At 37.6% G+C, this 19,997-nt stretch overlaps 1 protein-coding gene across 7 annotated transcripts in view; it reads right to left on the bottom strand.

Annotated features, from left to right (window-relative positions):
- The window catches only part of ENOX1 (ecto-NOX disulfide-thiol exchanger 1), a 361,423-nt gene that overhangs the window by 45,561 nt on the left and 295,865 nt on the right, over positions 1 to 19,997 (bottom strand). For all 7 annotated transcript variants that reach the window (XM_027888872.1, XM_027888868.1, XM_027888873.1 and 4 more), the window contains 2 exons: positions 17,665 to 17,771; positions 14,292 to 14,409 (listed from right to left, as the gene is read on the bottom strand). In XM_027888872.1, the coding sequence (XP_027744673.1) occupies positions 14,292 to 14,409; positions 17,665 to 17,771 (225 nt within the window). The remainder of the gene's footprint in view (positions 1 to 14,291; positions 14,410 to 17,664; positions 17,772 to 19,997) is intronic.

The raw sequence follows: 19,997 nt of genomic DNA, 5'->3' as shown, positions 1-19,997 counted from the left end.
TTGAAGCATCTTCTCAACCCACTTTACAACAACATCAGGATCCTGAGTCATCCAATATCTAAAGTGGTTTTAATCCATTGTCTTGAGTTCCCAGAGGACACTTCCTTTTCTTTATGGACAGTTACTAAATACCTGATCACCAGTATAAACAGTGCTCACATGCCAGTGATGAGTGCATAGAACTATGTCTGATATTAGTAGATAAAAGCAGCATTGTTCCTTTATTGCATTCTTTAACAAATTGTTTTCTCTTGTTCTGACAAAAATAGACTATGCCACTTGCCTTTTTTTTTCCTAACCCTTTGGTTAAAGCTTGAAAACAGCTAGCTAACTATCCTGAATAAACTCTAAAATCAGAATTAGAATGGTATAAAAATAAATAATTTGGGGCAATTACAAGCTAACCTAGCCATGAACAGTTTTTTCTTTCCCCCTTCAGACATAATGTAACCAAACAATGAAGCAATTTCCACGCTATTTTCAAATGCTAAGCACACTTCACTTGAACGTCTCACTACCTGCAAATTTAAACTCTGAGGGCACTAATTATCCTATATGAGGAGGGTTTATTGTCATTATTGTTAGTGGGAGTTAGGCCCCACACACTGGGAGGGAGATTTACTCTTTTGTAAAGCCCATTTTATTCAGGTGCAGTTGCTTCAAAGTCCTTCCCTTACCATGCAGCCATGTTCAAAGCAGAAAAGCTCATTATACCAGTTACACTCATGATGATACCAGATGTTCAAATTGAATACTTATGAGAATTATTTTCAGGCTTCCTGTTCACATAAAACTTGCTGGCCAATTAGTAAATGGACGTATACTGCTAAAAGGGGAAAAAAAAAAAGGAAAGAAAAAGAAAAGAAAAGAAAGAAAAAAGGAAGGAAGCCTGTATGAAAGATGGAAAGAGACTATTTAAAAGGGGCATGTAGTGACAAGACAAGGCAGAAAGGCTTCAAATTGAGAGCAGGTTTAGATTAGATATTAGGAAGAAATTCTTTATTGTGAGGATGGTGAGGTACTGCAATAAGTTGCCTAGAGAAGTTGTGGATGCCCCATTCCTGGAAGTGTTCAAGGTCAGGTTGGATGGGGCTTAGAGCAGTCTGATACAGTGAAAGATGTTCCTGCCCATGGCAGGGGGTTTGGAATTAGATGATCTTTAAGATCCCTTCCAACACAAGCCACTCTATGATTCTATGACTCTTTGATTCTATGAAAAGTTGCATCACTTTGTAACTGCAATTTTATCCAGTCCATCCAGTACAGATCTCTGTCACATTTGAGAAACCATGAAGTTTATTGGAAGAGAGATTTTTTAAGTTTATAAAACTTCTTTCTGCTGAGAAGACTTCGGCAGTATCACTGCTCTTTCCTAGGCTTACTACACATGTGGCTCACTAGTAATTTATGAAGGCTTATTATTTCTCATATAATGAAGCATATCTTTTTGCAAATAGCAGAGAAGGTGTAAGGAAAAGGAGAGATGATTATTGTCCAGCTGGGACTAGTAACAAAAAGTTGTAAGCAAACGCTTATTCTGCAGTGGACTAAAAATTCCCCAGAGAGCACTGCCACCAACTCCTGTGGTGTTATGATGAGTCCCATGATATCTGGCATTTTATTTAAAGCCCTAGAGAGATCATTAACTGAAGACCTCTGCTTTAAGTTTCTGGAATAGTGGCTTGCCAACTTTCTAGACTGTGGATCAGTATCAGCTCTTCCTACTTCACCACACTCTCACAAACTGACTTTTAATTAAAAACACTAGCAAGGCAATTTAATCTTGCTGTTTTAGCCCATCCAGGAAATAAAGATGCAGATTACTTACGACAGTCTTGCAAGTGATTACTGACTCCAGCGATCAGTTAGGGAATATTAATCTAGATCTCACGGCTGCAGAAAATAGTGATCCAACTTTCTCCAAATGGCTGCAAACACGGAAGGCTAATTTCCCACTTTAAGCCAATCTTTCTACCCCTGTCTTTTTATCTTCCTCTCTTTTACCTCTGTACTGGTTCTGTTCAGTCCATCTCCTCCTTCAGCTCTAAATGTATGAGTCCATCTAGTTGTTCATTTGTAATTCCCACTTACCTGACATTTCAAGATGTTTCCCTCACTCATATTCATTTTGCAGTACATTCTCCAGTCCCCTGTTACCCTGTCCCAGGTAAACTGCAGCACTAACTGTTTTGGACTTTTCCTACAAAGATGTCACANGATGCAGATTACTTACGACAGTCTTGCAAGTGATTACTGACTCCAGCGATCAGTTAGGGAATACTAATCTAGATCTCACGGCTGCAGAAAACAGTGATCCAACTTTCTCCAAATGGCTGCAAACACGGAAGGCTAATTTCCCACTTTAAGCCAATCTTTCTACCCCTGTCTTTTTATCTTCCTCTCTTTTACCTCTGTACTGGTTCTGTTCATCTCCTCCTTCAGCTCTAAATGTATGAGTCCATCTAGTTGTTCATTTGTAATTCCCACTTACCTGACATTTCAAGATGTTTCCCTCACTCATATTCATTTTGCAGTACATTCTCCAGTCCCCTGTTACCCTGTCCCAGGTAAACTGCAGCACTAACTGTTTTGGACTTTTCCTACAAAGATGTCACATCACATTACTGAGAGGAATATTTAGAATTTGGAAGAGACGACCTTGTTACAATAATATCAAAGCCTGACACATTTTAGGTCTATTTTACTTGACAGCATCTCTTTGGAGAACAGGACTCTACATAGCTTGTAAATGATATTTTGACAGTTGCTAGCTAATCTGCCCCATTGAGACCAGTTTCTCCAGGTTACCTCTTTAAAGCAAAGGTCCCTTTTAAACTCTACATTTTGGGCTGCACTTCTTCTACTGCCACCCATGATATGTCCTAAGCCCAACTGACTTGGCATACGTATAAGGTGAGACAAGAAAGAGAAGAGTTGGCTCTGCACAGACAGCTGTGATGGATGGACTTGAGTTGGTTAGGAAGCAAGCCACCACAGGAACATATATAGGCATATAATTTTGATTAAAAATAGAAGCAATTCTCAGGTATTTTCAAAATTCAGTAAAAACACTTCTTTTCTCTGCTCATTAGTGTATTTGGTTTGTGATGAGGTGAATTTTTCTGATAATTTATGTTTACTGATAACTTCTGCTCAGTAAATATAATTAATCAAGTACTGAATCTCTTTTAGTGGTTCTACTTTTTTTTTCTAGTTGAGAAATAGGACTATTATAGCACTTTTACAGAGACTGTACTTTAAAGATTCTAGCAAAGAAGTTGCTTTTTCTTCTAATCAATATTAAAAAAATTACTGTATTCCTGTAACACTAAAAATGAACAGAGGAAATCTTAGTCTCAAGGGTGAAGGAATATGTTAACTCAAATAAGAAAAGTGCTGGTTACTAGGGAGATATCAAGTGGCATTGATGACCACCTCCCACATCAGGAATGAAAAATGCTGCTTGTATTAATGATGCTTTGCAACTGAGGGTACAGACATTTGAACTCTGCATAGCAGAAGAGATGCTGTTTCGTATGCTACATTCATCTTCTATATATTGCATAAATTGTATGTATGTGTGTACATATGATACATAAATCACTTGGGATATTCAAGCATTATTTTACGTAGGTGGCCCACTGATGCTTACTTAGGAGTCAAAATGCTTGCTACATTTTTACTCAAACAATAAATACTGGCATTTACAATACACATGGCTGCATCACTGCTGTTGGCATTTGAACTAGGAATTGCATTCAGGCCCAGCACCCCTGCAACAACTTGAAAAAAATAGTCTGTAAGATTTATGATGAAAATGCCCTTGCTACTTGGAAACAAACTTGACAATGTGCATGTGAATCCCTCATTTTGTCACATTCATTAGGGAAGAAAGGGCTGATGGGAGTGTTTTAAATGACTGTGGTGGTTTGAATTGTTCTGATTTATAATAGGCAAATTTTGTTCATAAATGTAAAGTGCTTTCTATAAATGTGAGAATAAACCACTTTTGTACAAAATTCTACTGCACCTTAAATTGAAGGAGAGCATTTATCCATCTGTCTCTCTGACCTTGTACTGGATTGGACGGCTGAGTTAATTTCTCCTTTAAATTGTGCGTAATACTGATATACTTGCTCATTTACTTCCACCTTAGATAAAAATGGATCTTAAATACAAAAATACATTTTTACCCCTTTATGCCTTAGAAGGCGTAAGCAAATGATGGCATGAAGCTTCTAACTTTTTGACTCTTACATTCAGAGACAGCATTTCTTGAGCTATTTATGCCTCACATGAATGGAAGGCTGTTCAGAAGAGCTGTATCTGAAAGCCAGATCCTCCTTTTCTCCCCTCCATTCTGCCTTCAGAACATACAATATACGCAAGCAGAGACCACTGTGCCTTTCACAATTTATCATGTTTAGTAGTCATTTTCTCAGCTTCTGACAATTAAAATGTGTTGCAAACTTGGAGATGAGAAGGTTCTACAGAGTTTAGTTAGGTACTTCCGGGCCTTTCAGAAACAGAATTTTTTATTGAAATGTGCAAAAAGTGTTTAACTTCGAAGAGATAAATGTGAAATGCTCCTTGCACCAGATGTTCTGAGTAAGCCACATCTTGAAAATTCTTATCTGTGGGTGTTGAGCAGAACATGAGTGCAAACACTGACCAGCAGGGAGTAGCTTGTGGTATCAAGGTCTAACAGCACAGACATCTTAAAATCTTTCAACAAAGCATGATGAGACAGATGACTATCTCATAATAGAACAACATAAGGAGAGTTATTGCTTTTTATCATGTTCTTCCTTGACAGTTACAAATGCTCATGTCTCCAGAGCTCAGACAAATTTAACAGGGAAGATAGTCTGTATCTGACACGACAAAGAAGCAATGAACAAACTGCTGTTATGAACTAGCAACCACCCAACTATCTTCAGAAAGATATGTGACTTATACGTGAGGTGGGCACTTGGCAGCTGTAGAAGCAGCTCAGCAGTCACCAGATACAAGTGCTCTAAAGACATGGTTGCACAATTCTTGCCCTTTATGAAATATGCAATGCATCAAATATTTGGAATGATGAATAAATAAACAAAAAAGTTACAAACTATTTTACTCATTGAAGGGCAAACAAAAACAAAAAAAAGGCTATTAGAATTCCTAATTAAAAAATAACCAAACCAAACCAAAAAACCACCAACAAAATGAACCACCTTTCTGTATGCTGGTGTTAAAGGAGTCACACACCAAAATTAAACAGAGAACTGGAATAAAATGGTATGTTATTTAGCTCCTCAGTCTGTCATTTCAAATCTTAGAGGACAATACTTTGTTTTCTCTTCTCTCTGCCATGAATCTAAACCCAAATAAGACTAAAAGAAGATCACTCACCTCCAAGCAGCTTTGAATCCACTTGGCTTTCAACTTTACCAAATCCTACAACATGTTGGTCACAAAAATGCTATAGTATTGATATGTGTCATTAGCAAGAATCTTATTTTCTTGAGATGACCTTTAAACCTGAACAAAAGAGCAGGATATCCTGAAGCTCCTCTGAATCTAAGATTTATGCACCAAAGTAAAACGGCATCATTAACTAGCAGTAGTTTGGGGATCTATGTGGCCACACAACTTCAAGAACAAACTCTGCTGCGTGTGTTTTTAATTCCTGGCATACAACCATGTCACAGACTGGCAGTCAGATGGACACACAAGGAAGAAGCTTCATGTTTTGAAAAGGAAGCTTTTAATGCTTTGGAAGCTTCAGCCAGCCTTGCATGTCTCATGACATAATGACACTCGCTAAATCTGCAATTATGAGCTTAGATTTTTGTACTGATATTGGAAAAGACTCTGCTTTCTGATCATTATCTCCTCTGACATGTTAGCAATGGCTGATGATTCTTGGATATAATTATGGATAAGAAGGTTCCTAAATCTCCACCTCAAGCGGTATCTGCAAGCTTCTCTAATGTGCTAGGGTGAAAATAGCTTCTAAAAACAACAGGGCGTAAACGGCAGCACAGTTGAGAAAACCTAAAATCAAGATCTTAGTTTAAACACTAATAGAAATAATCTTTCAGAGAGTTTTTCAGAGAGTTCTTGGAGGTCAGAAATAGTGTTAGGCTAAAGCCACTCTTGAAGGAATCCATTCGTTGTGCTCTGTTCAGAATCAACCACCTTCACTGTTATAAATAGGACTCATTCTCTTGAAGACTAAATATGAAAGAAAAAGGACAAAAGTTTTATATTGGAGAGGGCACTATAAGGAAGGTCACTTTATAGAAAGCATGAAAGGTAATTTGGAGAAGAATGCTAATACTAGCTATATCAGATTGTGAGGAAGCTGAAAACAGCATATGTTCTAATATTGTCTTTTATTGATTTTGCTGCCAACATCCCACTTCAACAATGTTACAGCCGCACTTCAGGATTCTTAATGGAGGGGGATGGAGAAAATCAATATACAGAGCTTGCCTCTGCTCCCATTGAAGTCAATACGAGTTTCATTATTAACTGCAATGAGCAGAGGACAGAGTTCAGACTGTTTCATCACTTTGTGTTTGTTTATTCTTTCCCTTTTTATTTAACCTCCTAAGGGGCAATGTGTATTTTTATCCTATATTTTACGAAAGTCCCATTTAAGTAGGGCAATCCCCTATCAAACTGTAAGTTTACACGTTCAGAAATGATGCCCTGCTTCATGAAAGCTAATGAAAAATTATAGCCTGTATCCTGAACTGAGAAAGTTATAATAAAATATATAGGATTTGAAATAAATTCTAATAACAAAATAATTTCTTTCCTAAAAATATTTTCATTCCTATATAAAGCAAATAAAAGCAGTTTAGCATTCACTGACTTGTAAAATATTACTTTCAATATGCATTGTTTTCTCTATTACAAATAGATGGGATGTACCTGAATCTTTTCACTATTATTTTAATGCCATTTACACAAAATGAAATATGTTTAAATTATCTCCAAAAATTATAAGCATCATCTTCATTCCAACAACATGCCGTTAATTTTGTTCTAGCATGAATGCAAAACATATTTTAACATGCTGTCAAAATGAGACACTAAGAATGTCAATAAAATAACACTAAAATAAATGTAAATTTAGATTGCTGTCACAAGTGCCTGCTTGGTTTTGTGAAGACGTTAGGTTGCTATAGCATTTTCCATAGCAACTTTGCATCTTATTACATAAATAATCCCTCAGTGTCCTTAAAGCTTACTAAAAACAGGATTAAATCTATTCTCATATATAATGATCCAGCATAAAACCTTATCAGTATGAAATACCCAGAAAACATGATAAAATGTAATCTAGATAATAGCATTTCTGGCAGTTGAAAAGCATCAAAGTGCAACAGACTTTTTTTTGTAGGAAACAGGACATCCTCCTAAACCCCATATTAGGAAAATGCCTTTGAAGTGCCTGTTTCCTCTAAAATTTGGAAGTTAGATTAACTCCTTCACTGCTGCATCCACAGGACTGCATGGATCTTCATCCCACAGTCTCTGTGTTGTACCTGATGCAGGGGAACTAGCCCAGTACCTGGGAAGGGACAAGGCTGTTTTTATTCCCCATGGAAGATAGGCTGGGCAACTTCTTTCAGCCCTGATTCATTAGGATTTTTCTGTTAAATTCAGCTGCACGAGAAGCACTATTAGAGCCAAATGGACTTAAAACCAGGGTCATAAAATTAGACCCCTGCCTACATGATTCCTGAACTTCAGGCTGTTTTTGTAAAAGCTGTGGGAAAAATGGAATGCATTTTATGGCACAAAATTGGAGCCTGCCTGATGATAACAGCTCTGAACTGGCATAATGTGGAAGACACTAGAGCAGACTTTCCCCAGCATAGAGGGAGTAATCATCTTGTGCTGCTTTCTAGTGATCATCCCTGATGGTCCCAGGGAGTAAAGCTGATTGTCTGCTATGTCCAGAGCATTTCCATTCAAAGGGAAGTTACTCTGCTCATAGAGCTCAAAGGGGTTGTTCAGCTGTCTTCTCTGGTCAGAGAGGAGACTGTGTCAGTATGGTGACAATTCAGAGCTTCACATTTTGCATATCTTCTTTTCTTTGAGACTACTTCTAAAACCTGGTTGATAGAGTCTGTTAATAGGGTTTATTTTCCTCTTCATATGTCTTTCTATGCTTAGCAGGGCTGATTATGGCACCAGCAGCTGACAGCTTTGAAATGGTACCAATTTATTTGAGGGAAAAAAAGCTATGCTAGCCCATTAATTTTTAAAGCAAATACATTTTGTTATTTTATGTTATCTTTATCAATAAGTGTTTAAAATTAAAATGGGCAAATTATGTGTTTGTTAAATACCAATATCACTTTCAAAAAATTGGACACCAAAAAGCTATGAGATGGAGAGGTAATAACAGAAAAATAAATCAGGATTTTGTTTAAAACAAAATGTCCCATAAATCCAGGTTAGACTGAGAAGAAGGGAAGAGAGAAATATCTGATGGCTGTGATCAGGAGGAAGAAGATGATCTGACACGAGATCTGCCTTGATACTTACCAGGCTGCAAAAAGAGAAACAGAAAGCTCAGCTCCACACAGCTGGGGCTCAGCAATTTCTATTCAAAGTTTTAACAATCCATATAAAGCTTTCCTACCAGTTTAATCCACCTATAAGACACAGTTTCTATTCCAAATGTGCATCACTGCATTCACAAAAGCCTCCGAGAAAGCAAAAGGAGGATTAAATTGAAAAGAAAAGATGAATAAGCATCACACAGATCACTTTGCTGTTGTTTCAGGCTTTCCTTGAAAACTTGCCATGCTTGCAGCTTTCAAGATAGGCTTACAAACAATATCCCAAAGTCTGTTTTATGCTGTGTGGACCGAGGTGCGATTTTCAAATACTGACTTTCACAAGGCCTTATACTTTTTGTGAGATGGACTACCTACTATTCAGCCTGTCTCTTATGACAAGTGACTTAGCTGATGATGCCAACAGATCAAAGGACAGATCAATTCTGGAGAGCAGGAAAGATCCAAGCTACCAGATCTTTAACTCAAGAGAGAAAAGCTTCAATGTTTGACACCTATTTTAGGTACGTTTGAAAATCCTGTCATAGAGCATGTCCTTCCTAACTTGCAAAGCAGCACCGATCTTAGTGTTCAAACTGGGTTTGTACTACATAACTTGCAATTTATTATTTGTGCACAGTTCCTGTGATGTTATTAAGCTACTTCATAACAAATAATACAATGGTGGGGAAATGCTCCAGGGGCCCAGTGAGTAGGCTATTGCAAGTCTGTGTAGGTGGAGAGAGCTGGAGAGAGTACCAAGAAACTTATTCACCTGGACAGAACAGTCAGTGGCTGAATGAAAGGAAGAATCGTCACTTCCACTTGATAGTAGAGAACTGAGATAACACAAATTCATTGATTAGTCCAGGCAGGAGGCATGAGCAGAGCTGGGATTTGGCCTAGAGCTTTGGGATCCCAGTCAAAAGCCTTAATCAGACAACCATCCTTCCTGCATCCTTCTGCAAGCACAGTGCATTTCATTCTTTTACACAGCACCAGCCGCAGTTTCTCATGGAAGTTGAAGTTGCTAGAACTAATGGCACATCGCTGTGAACTGTAAAAGGAAGAGATTAACTCACCTTCCCTTACAGCTGCCTTCTAGGTATAAACCAAACTTCAGCTCTTCTCTGCAACACACATCTTCACTAATTCTTAAAATTACTTTGGAGGTTTTTACATGTGGTTCCTTTCTCCCAGTGCCAGCAAGTGGGAGAAGAAGCATCCATAAATCCTGATCATTCTGAAGATTTTTGTATATCCTCTAGACTCTAGCACTGAATCTCTTTTTTGTCCCTTGAGCTAACGCTTCAGTAGCTGCGCCTTGACTTTAAAATATATTGAGTTGCCAATCATCATTATTATTATTTTCTTAGCAATCTCCCAGCTTTACTTCAGCAATCCTCGTCTCTTTCAAACTCCAAAATCCACATTGCAGAAAAATCACTATTTAAAGACTGAATTTTGAAAAAAAAAAAATAAATTAAAGGAGATTCCAAAGTAATAGCTGATCCCACAGGTGAGATTCACTCAGTCTCAGGTCAGTCTTGTGACAGCTTTCCTTGTAATGCAAAGGACCTTTAGTCTGTGAAACCATGAGGATTTCCTTTAAACCAGGCACATAGGATAATTCAACCAACATTGGATTCCCTAGGGGGTTCCTTGGGGTGTCCTTGCAGCAGTTTGAGAGGCTCTCCAGTGTAACCAACAAGTACTGAAGCCTTCCTTTTCCTTGAAGATTCAACTTGTGCATGATAAAGTTGGGTACTGATTAAACCCAGGGAGAATGACCTGTAAAATACCTGGATAAGCAGAAGGTCTTCGTGCAGGAGGCAGTGACAAAGCCCTGCAATGTGGACTAGAGGGTAGAAAGCAGGAGACTGGAGGTCCCAGTTCTCCTTCCAACTCTGTCTTGGAGTCATTGATCTCAGTAAATCAAGCTAATAAATAACTAGGAGAAGAACAATTTGCAGATTAAAGAAGAGGATTTGAGTCTAGAATGGAGTGACATACTTTGCAACAAGTCCCTATTGAGCTGTTCTGCATTGCTGCAAGACCAAATCTTCCCAAACAAACTGCAATTAACAGATTTCTAATAGGTGTCACGACTTGATCTCTTGCATGACTTAATATCTAGCAGGACTTGAAGAAAAACGCAACCTATTTTCATCTTCTACTCCAAATCCTCAGATCTTATTGTGCAGTAAAGCCTCAGCTATCTGTAACATTCCTCTGTGTCCTGCTTTCAGCTGGGATAGAGTTAATTTTCCTCCTAGTAGCTGGCACAGTGCTGTGTTTTGGATTTAGTATGAGAATAATGTTGATAACACGCTGATGTTTTAGTTGCTGCTAAATAGTGCTAAGTCTAAACAAAGGACTATTCAGTTTCTGATGCTCTGCCAATGAGGAGGTGCACAAGAAGCTATGAAGGAGCATGGCAGGGACAAGTGACCCAAATCAGTTATGATAATATTCCATATCACAGAGTTGCTGGTCTGCTAAGTCTATAAATTGGGGGTAGTTCATCAGGAGGGGCAGATTGCTGCTGGGCATCGGTCAGCAAGTGGTGAGCAATTGCATTTTGCATCACTTCTTTCTCTTGGGTTTTATAGTCATCTCTCTCTCCTTTTCATTACTACTACTGCTACTGCTACTACTACTACTATTACTGTTGTTATTGTTGTTTTTACATTTTGTTCCACTATTAAACTGTTCTTAACGCATAAGTTATTATTTTTTTCTGATTCTCCTCCCCATTCCACTGGGCTAGGGGATTGAACAAGCAGCTGAGTCATACTTAGTTGCCAGCTAGGTTAAACCACAACACTCTGAAACCCAAAGTCCAACAATTCTGGATAAGCACTGAGACACTGAAGTACTTTTTCACGGCCTCAGGACTTAGAGGTGTTGCCATGTGTTTTGAAATTTGGCTGGAATCCGCCCTATTTTTCAGGGTGATGAATAGGTTACTCTTCAGATATCCTAGAGGAGAGTTTTCATTCTAACCAGCCTAGGTGTGAGAAGATGTGACACACTCAGAAGAAATTATGCTGAGAGACTCCTGAAACTACATTTTAGCAAGACAGAATGAGGCCTCAGAACCCATTCTAAATTGTTGAATTAATTAAGTCTTCTTGTACTAGGGGTGACTTAAACTAGGGGAACCAGTGGAAAAAGACCTGACACAGGTGTTGAAGCCTGAGGGAATCTCTGTCACTTGTTACAGCTTTGGGGATGATAACTTCCCTGAAGTCTTGTTCTCACTGTCAAGAAGGGCAGGCTGAAAAATAGTGTCCTTAAGAAAATTATTGGAATGGCAGAAAGGGCAGTCCAGAGCTCTGGAACCATCCAAATCAATTCATCATGTCTCATTGCTTCAGTCACTTTCAGATTTAGACTCTTAAACCTTTATGGGTGCATGCTGTACTTGAATTGAAGAGGCACAATACCTTCTTTATGTTTTTCAAGCCTTGCTCTTCCCATGATTAAGTATTTAGACTAACACTATAAGAAAAGAGGTTAAAAATAAAGAAAGTGCCAATGTTTTCTTACTGTGCAGAATTGTTTCTTTGCGATAAAAGACTCTTTAAAAGACGTTCTTTGTAGAACAGAGGTTACTGTCATTACAAATAGGCATTCCAGTGAGAAAAAGTGGTAGTTCTGAAATGACATACTCAAAAAGAGAGGAAAAAAAAAAATAAAAAAAGACAGCAGCTAACACAAACGGTAACTTAAAAAAATGCTAAGAGAAGGAAGGAAAAATCACTTTTCTGTACATAAAAATAATAGTAAGAAAAAGTCCTTATCTCAGTTTATTTTCATTTACCGATGTTTTCTACATAATAACTCTTGTGGTTTAACTCCAAGTTCCCTCTATTGTCATTGACAGAAGAACCAAATGCGCTTGCTTTAGTTGAGAGTGTAGTGTTGAAAGAAGAAAGCTATAACATTAATTTTAGAACTGGATGACTATCTATGCAGCAGGATGGATCAACTTCATGGAGATGAAGAGGATGATGAATGGTATAGTGAACAATGATGGACAAGTACTCAAATGGATTCATATTGCTACATTTTGATTTAGAATGCTACACAGAACTGGATTTTCTACTGCTATCACTGAGGGAACTCAAGTGCTCACATTGTAACAATAAAAAGACTGACATTATTTTGGATGGAATGCTGTAGAAATCTCAGATATCAAAACTTTTGACAGAAATGTCTTTTTTTCATGAAAGAAAATCAAACACACTTTCCAATTTGTGATGCTACAAAAGGAATGACCAGCATAGCCCTAAGCATGCATATGTTAAACCTGGCTGTATTGATAGGTATGACAGTTCAAAACATTGTTGCTCCTCTTCTGGCATGCAGGCTCGATGTATTTCTGGCTCTACTTTCCTATTGTTAATTCTAATGACTTTCCTCCATAAGAGTGGACATAGCTAAGATAAGATTATTATATAGTCATAAAAATTGCTGATTGCAGTGACCTACTGTCTCAGCTCCAAACATTCTCCTAGTGTTGTCTGGAAAATCCAAATCCACACAATTAGCCGAGCAAAAATTAAGGTCACCCTTTTTTATTTTATTGTTGCATTTTACTTCCAGGAAAAATATTAAATCTCTCTTCAAGAGAGATGTCACAGTAAAAAATTCTTTGCTAGAATGACATTCCTTCCTTTGGTCTTCTGGAGTCATTTGACCTCACAGAGCTTCTTGTCACAGGAGGAGCCAAAGAGTTCTTCTCTGTGTAAGCTTGAATTCACACTTTTTGACTGGCATAATAGGACTTGAAACAGTTTAAAGGATGAAATTCTTTCCTTTCTGAATATGGTGCCTGTATGCAAAGGATTAGATTAGAATTACCCTAATGGAGACCCTCAGTTTCTTTCCATATTGCTTCCTTCTTTATCTTCCTAAAGTTCACTGCTGGCTGGCAGTTTCCAGTCAAGCTTTAGCTTCATCTCCTGTAAATTTTTTTCCTGTAGATGAGTGTCTAAACAAGTAAACCCTTGTTAGCTACTCACAAACTTATTAGCCAATAACAAGAAATAGAGCAAAGCATCTATCCAGATCATGTTACCACTTAGTAACTCAGGCAGCTTTTGAGCTACCCCTTGGTGTCCACCCTGGATAGCAGTGTATTTGCAGAGGGCTGAAAAAGTTCCTTTTCTTTATTCACATTACATGCCCCCTTGTTCTTTCATCCCTGATACCTATCTAATGAGTGTCAATTCATGCAGAATGCAGTACCATATTGTGAAATAGGTACCCCTAGAAGTGCAGTATGTAACCAAAAAACCTCAGTTAAAATGGTATGGTGCATCTGTTATAGAGATTAAAGATTATGCCCTTGTAGAAAAGAAGGGTAAGGCTTAGAGAATACTGACCAAAGCATAAATTCAACTGGTCTCATAACAAGAGATTGTTACAATGATGGAACAAAATAATGTCATGCAAGACTGCAGAGAGTGCAGTAAAGAAAAAATGCTTCCAGCCAAGGGCAGAACTGGAGAATTTTCATCATTATGGAACATAGCAGGTGACAGACACTTCATAGAGACAGCTTGCATCATTCAAACAACTAATTTGTGAGGGTTTAAAATAAGATACTCTCTTATCTAACCAGATAGTGACATGTCACTTCTCATATATAAGTATTTGTTTGCTTTTGATAAAACAACATTTGTATATACTTGATGTTATAGAGGGGTTTGGCTTTACCTGAATCATCTACTCTCAGCTTTTTACTGGGATTGTCACTACTGTCATCATCAGACATTTCCATCTCCTCTTCCCGGCGGATTCCCATGAGCTGTTCACTGTGTGCATTTCGGAGCTCCTAAAACCCAAAATTATCTTTTGTCAGTATTAACTTCCAAAAAGTCATTATGTATTATTTAGTATCTGTTTTTAACACTGCTCTGATTTTAATTATACATCATTTATCATTGTAATCATATTTATTTGTATATGAATATTTAAAACAACAGAAGCACAGGGAATTCTTCCTGTGAAAGAGCTGAGTTTATCAAAGCTAACACTCAGAAAAAACAAGAGAGAAAGTGACTTTCAGTGTTGAGTGATCTTCAGGTCTGCTAAACATAGCAGAACACTTTAACAGCAGGGATAGCAGTACTTAAAATTGTGTATAAAGCAGACTGATAAAGAGATTGTGAGCCTGCTTACAGTATATCTAGTTCTTGCTTCCCTCTTCCACTTGGGGCATGACTCATTTGGCCAAATGTAGGCGTCTCCATTAAACAAAGTCATATTAACTGCATCCCTAAAGTGCCTCTGCTTATGGCAAAGGGATCTGAGAGCAGTCAGTGCAGATGGAGCGCTCTGTATTGTAGATGCCTAATGCTGGCCAAAGGAATCTCACCCTCTATCCCTATTGCCCAGATTGCCTTGGCTTTAAAAGACCCAGTCCCGTAACACTGTCCTGAAAATCTTTGCATCTTGATCCAAAACAAGTGCCAGCATGGACAGCTCGGTCTCCGGGTGACCACTGCAAGGGCAGGCAGGCGGGCAGGAGGGGGGCAGGCAGGCAGGCGGGCAGCCCCTGCGCATGTCACTAGGAAAATGATCAGCAGGCACGCAGGCTTTGTAGGAGTCTAGACAGTCTTTGTTCTGGGTAGAAAAGCTGGCGCGGGTGTAGCGACTGGCTTTTTAATGGCAGCACTGAGAAGATTGAGAGGACTCTATTTTGTCCTAATAATCCTGTCAGGTGTAACATGGGGATGCTGCACTGTGATTAGTGTAGGCTTTGTCCATCCGCAGACAGCTAATTTTTCTGCCAACAAAGAGCTTAATTCCCAGAGAGGTGGTTTGAAATCTTTGAAACAAGGAAGAGTCGCGTGGAAGGAGGAGACAGCATTGAGGAGTCCGACAACTGCTCCGTGCAATTAACAATAAGCTGTCAGAGAGGGACTGAGTGAAAAAAGGGAAGGCGTTTCACTTGAGCTGTCCCTTTGGTTCACTGGCGGATCTCAAAGATCCTGAAAAATCTGTCTGTGCTCATTAATCCCAACAAAGACGAGGAAGCTAATTAGAGGGCGTTTTACAGGAGAATAATTTCAAAATTTAAAAAAAGTTATTAAAAAGGTAAATTGTCAATCAGTGTCTCACAAAATCGGAAGCATCTCTGGAAGAAACTGGCAAGTCATTTCTGAATTCTTTATTGGAAAAGGCCACCTGCACCTTTTCCTGGGGAAGTATTATTGCATACACGAGCAGACATCCGCTTATATTTACTCCCTCATTAGGGGACAAATGTCCTTGATGCATCAGTGTCTACATTCTCAGCAAAGTCAATAATTTTCCATGGAGAATGTCTGTGTGTATGAGTGTTTGCTTTGGGTTTGGGTTTCTAGTAAGGCTTTCCTAAATTCAGAAAAAAAGGCAATGTAATCAAGTAATTAGACAAATCAGCAAACAATATCATGGTTAGGAAATACAATTTAAATCAAAGATACCATTTGGTATATTTTCAACATATTTCATATCTGAAAAACAGGCATTTCCAAAATATATTCACATGAGTTTGAATTGTTTTAGATATCCTCTTCTTACAAAAACAAATGGCAATAATATTTGAAAAAATGGGTAGAGAATTAACATTTCTGGAAAGTCCAACTCTTACACATTTCAGTTTATTAAATATTTAGAAACCAGCAAATGAATGTCACACCACATCCCTTTACAGAAAGTTATTTTAAGAAGGGGTGGTCAATATAATTAATGAACTAGCAAATCATATTTTCAGATTTCTCTGAAAGATAAGACAAACATCAACCCCCAACTTCCCGATCTTCAATTGAGCAAAGGCTTTATCCACTACATATATGAAATATTTGTGAATAAAATGCAAAATATAGTTTGTACCAATAAATTATGCTAACATGTTATTTTAAGTGTCCCATTATTGAAGTCATTTGGTATTCGCCATAATAGCACTGATAGTAAAATATTCATTTGGTATTCATGTGGATGTTACATTTAGTGTCATTGGTATTCAACTGTAATTTAGCATTAGTTAATGGACACTTAAAACATTATCCAAATGATTTATATCACAGCACTTCAGTGTTTCTCAAACTAAGTGTACAACACTTATTTTACAAGTGTACTACAAAATAATTAAATAAGTGCACCTTACCTTCTAAAGTTTTTATTCTGAGACAGAGAAAAATCATTTAGAGGACTGTGATAGTAATAATCTGTACTGCATGAAGGTAAACCAAGTGTATGTAAATTGCTCATATTAAAAAAAAAAAAGTAAGTAGAAAGAAAGAAAACAAAGGCAGCGGTACTTACTTTTTAAAATACAGGCTCATAGCGTATATACTGAATTAAAAAACGAAAAGCTGGATGACCAAAACAGAGGATGAGGTCTAGTGCTTCCTTTGCTCCCACTCGCAGCAAGGGCTCCACTTATGCTTATGACAGTCACACATGCACTCTGCGTGGTAGTATGATTACATTTATATTGGCTTCTTTGCAACCATAATACTTAGAATAAGTTATGTATCAATTTTTTTAAAGATAAGCATAAAACAAATGGGAAGGAATATGTTGTAATTCTGGACTTAATACACTTAAATAATTATTTAGGAGAGAAATTTTCTATTTTATTGTCACGCAAAGTCATCTTATAATGACCATATGATGGCATAATGAAAAAAAAGTCTGTGCTATAGAATAATTTTAAGAACAGATCACGATGACTCTTAAAAAGATATTTTTTCAGAAATAATTCTTAATTCTATCCTTAGTTGAAAATGTTGTTCCTAATTTCACTACTTGAGTTCATTATTTTAGATAGTAAACATGATCTTCCAATGATTTCCCAAATTTTGCATGAAAAATAAAAACACACTGCTCTCTGTCTTAATGTTATTTAATTACTATTATCCTAATGAGAGCAATGGGAGCAATTCGTACTGTAGATGAGACCATAAACAGCCAATTGATTAACAGCTAAAATGGTAGCTGTAAACATTGCCGAATACACTCTGTCCAGCTATAATCACACTCGTTCTGTGTCAATCCAGCTGTGAGATGATGGATAGAAAGTAAAAATAAAATCACCAACCTCAGAATGCTTTCGCCAAATGTCTATGTTCTTTCGCTGGGCTTTCGAGAAATGGTCCCAAGCTTTTTGTCTGGTAGAAGCGTTGAAAACGGCGACAATCTGCTCAACTTTGGTGAACAAGGAAGTCAAACAAGACAAGCAATTTATGTTGTGATCACTATAGAGAAGCAAAGCAAAGACACTAGGAGTCTATGGATGATGTCATTACTGAAACAACATCATCAATATCCATCCAATGATGTGTCTTTTGTACTTACATTGTATCAATGTTGGAGATGTCTCCCTTCAAGTCTGTCTCCATAACTTTAGTCTACACAACTTATAACTCTGTGCCAAAAAACCATGCATGCAGCTGCTTCCCCCTGATGTCTGCTACAACTCCTTGTGCTGGCACATGCCTTTGCATGCATGGCTATAGGGGTGTGACTATAGAAATAACACTTGACACATAAACCTGACACGCTCCCCTGCGGCAGCTATGTGCAGATGAGCAGGCTGTACAAACCAAAGTGGGAAAGACAAGCAGGCTCTGCTTTGAAGGGTGACTATCTGAGAGTGGGAATTTGTCAGCAGACAGGAAGGGCAAAAGCATACATTAACACTGCATTCTGTGGCTGCAGCTGCTGCTTCTGTGCTATTTAACATAAATGGGCTCACCTGTGGTAGATTGTTCTGTCCTGTGTCCATGGCCTGTGTATGGTTACGTATGCGAACAGACACTATTTTTTTTTTTTTAATAAGATGAAGAAAAGATGTGAAATGGGTTTCCTTCATTCAGCTCTAATGCATTTGTTCTGAACCCAAACATCTATATTTACGTCAGTTACCTAGGAAAATTGAGATCCTTAAGTTTTAGCAATTTGTTCATCTCAATTGAGAATGCTTTTCTCTCAACACTCTTTTCTTTCTCTTCACATCATTTAGAAGCAACATTGTCTTTCCACAACAGTGACTTTACTAAAAATGGCCAAGATGTAAGTTGCTTTGATCTCAGCGCAATTAACTGAGGGACCACCAAGAAATTCAGACTGTCTACAAATGAGCTGGGCTGTGCTCCTGAATGAGCAGCTGTGACAAACTGAGAAAAACTGAAAAATGCTTCAACTCTTTAACAAGGTTCTTGGCTATTTATCTCTTCAGATTCCTGGCTTGAAAAGATGTCCTCTGTTTTATAAAGTTGCAGCTTGCAGCATCCCCCACCCCTCTCACTGAAAAGTGGTGTCAGGCTGGCTTTAGTGCCCTCTGATCTGGTCCCTCTGAGCTGATCAGTATCTGCTCTCTTCCTGTAAGTCAGAGATGCAGAGAATCTTATTATACATAACAACCTACCCATTCTAAAATGGTGAGCTCATCTACTAAAGCAGTTATGAATCTTTCACCTGTAGATCTGAAAATGAACCTCACTCATTTGAATAGGAGTACATTTATTCTATTCTCTGATTTTTTTACCACTTTTGTTGCATCCCGTAATATTCAGGAAGATTAGAGTGTTTTGAATCACACGTGGAAGCTTTTCTTTCAGGGATGATTTACCCTCCAAAGTCATAGAAAATAAATGTAGTTAATTTTCTTTGAATTTAATACATATATGTAGTTTTACTGAAGAATGTGCCTCAAAACTACTGTGACGATCTGATCCATTTGTAATCCATTCAAATTTTAAAGGTAGATGTGATAATTTCAGCCCATTAGAACTTGCTTGGACTGAAGAGTGGATGTATCAAGGAAGTTACACTGTGTAAATTTATTCAATTAATTTGAAAAGAATGAAAATGGTAAAGCACTCTACTATTATGTGTATAGAAACTGCGGTTAGAATTTAATTACTATCGTTGTGTTGATGACCCAGGTGCTCAGAAAATTTTGCCTAATTAACAATCTGTTGTCAGTTTGCAAGTGGAAATCCAAGTAGAAAAGATTCACAAAATATGAGGAAGAGCTGGTTTGCCATTTTCCACTAATAAGTATTAATAAGATCATCTGAATTTTGAAAAACATTTGAACTTTAGAGTGTTTAATTTCCATTATGTGAACAGGTGCTAAGATTTATCAGAAGTCATTATCTGATTATTTCAGAAACTCTCCTCAGTGGAAACACAAGCTAGGAAGATGTCAGAGTTTTCTGTGTGTAACTGCAGGAGACAAAGTGAACAGAAGAAGCATCTCCTTCACTTACTCAACTTTTAGGAATAAAAAAAAAGTATAGGAGGTAGGATAGTATGAGTATGACATGCTAAAAATCAAGGCATTTAAAGAAACTTTATGAAACAGGTAGCTAGGGATAAAAAAAAAAAAAAAAAAAAAAAAAAAAAAAAAAAAAAAAAAAAAAAAAA

The sequence above is a fragment of the Empidonax traillii genome, unplaced genomic scaffold, assembly GCF_003031625.1.
Source record: "Empidonax traillii isolate 1590-97213 ecotype Southwest subspecies unplaced genomic scaffold, ASM303162v1 scaffold247:size2371522, whole genome shotgun sequence".
Lineage (NCBI taxonomy): Eukaryota > Metazoa > Chordata > Aves > Passeriformes > Tyrannidae > Empidonax > Empidonax traillii.
Note: the sequence above shows the minus strand (reverse complement) of the source record. Positions and strands in the feature narration are given on the sequence as shown.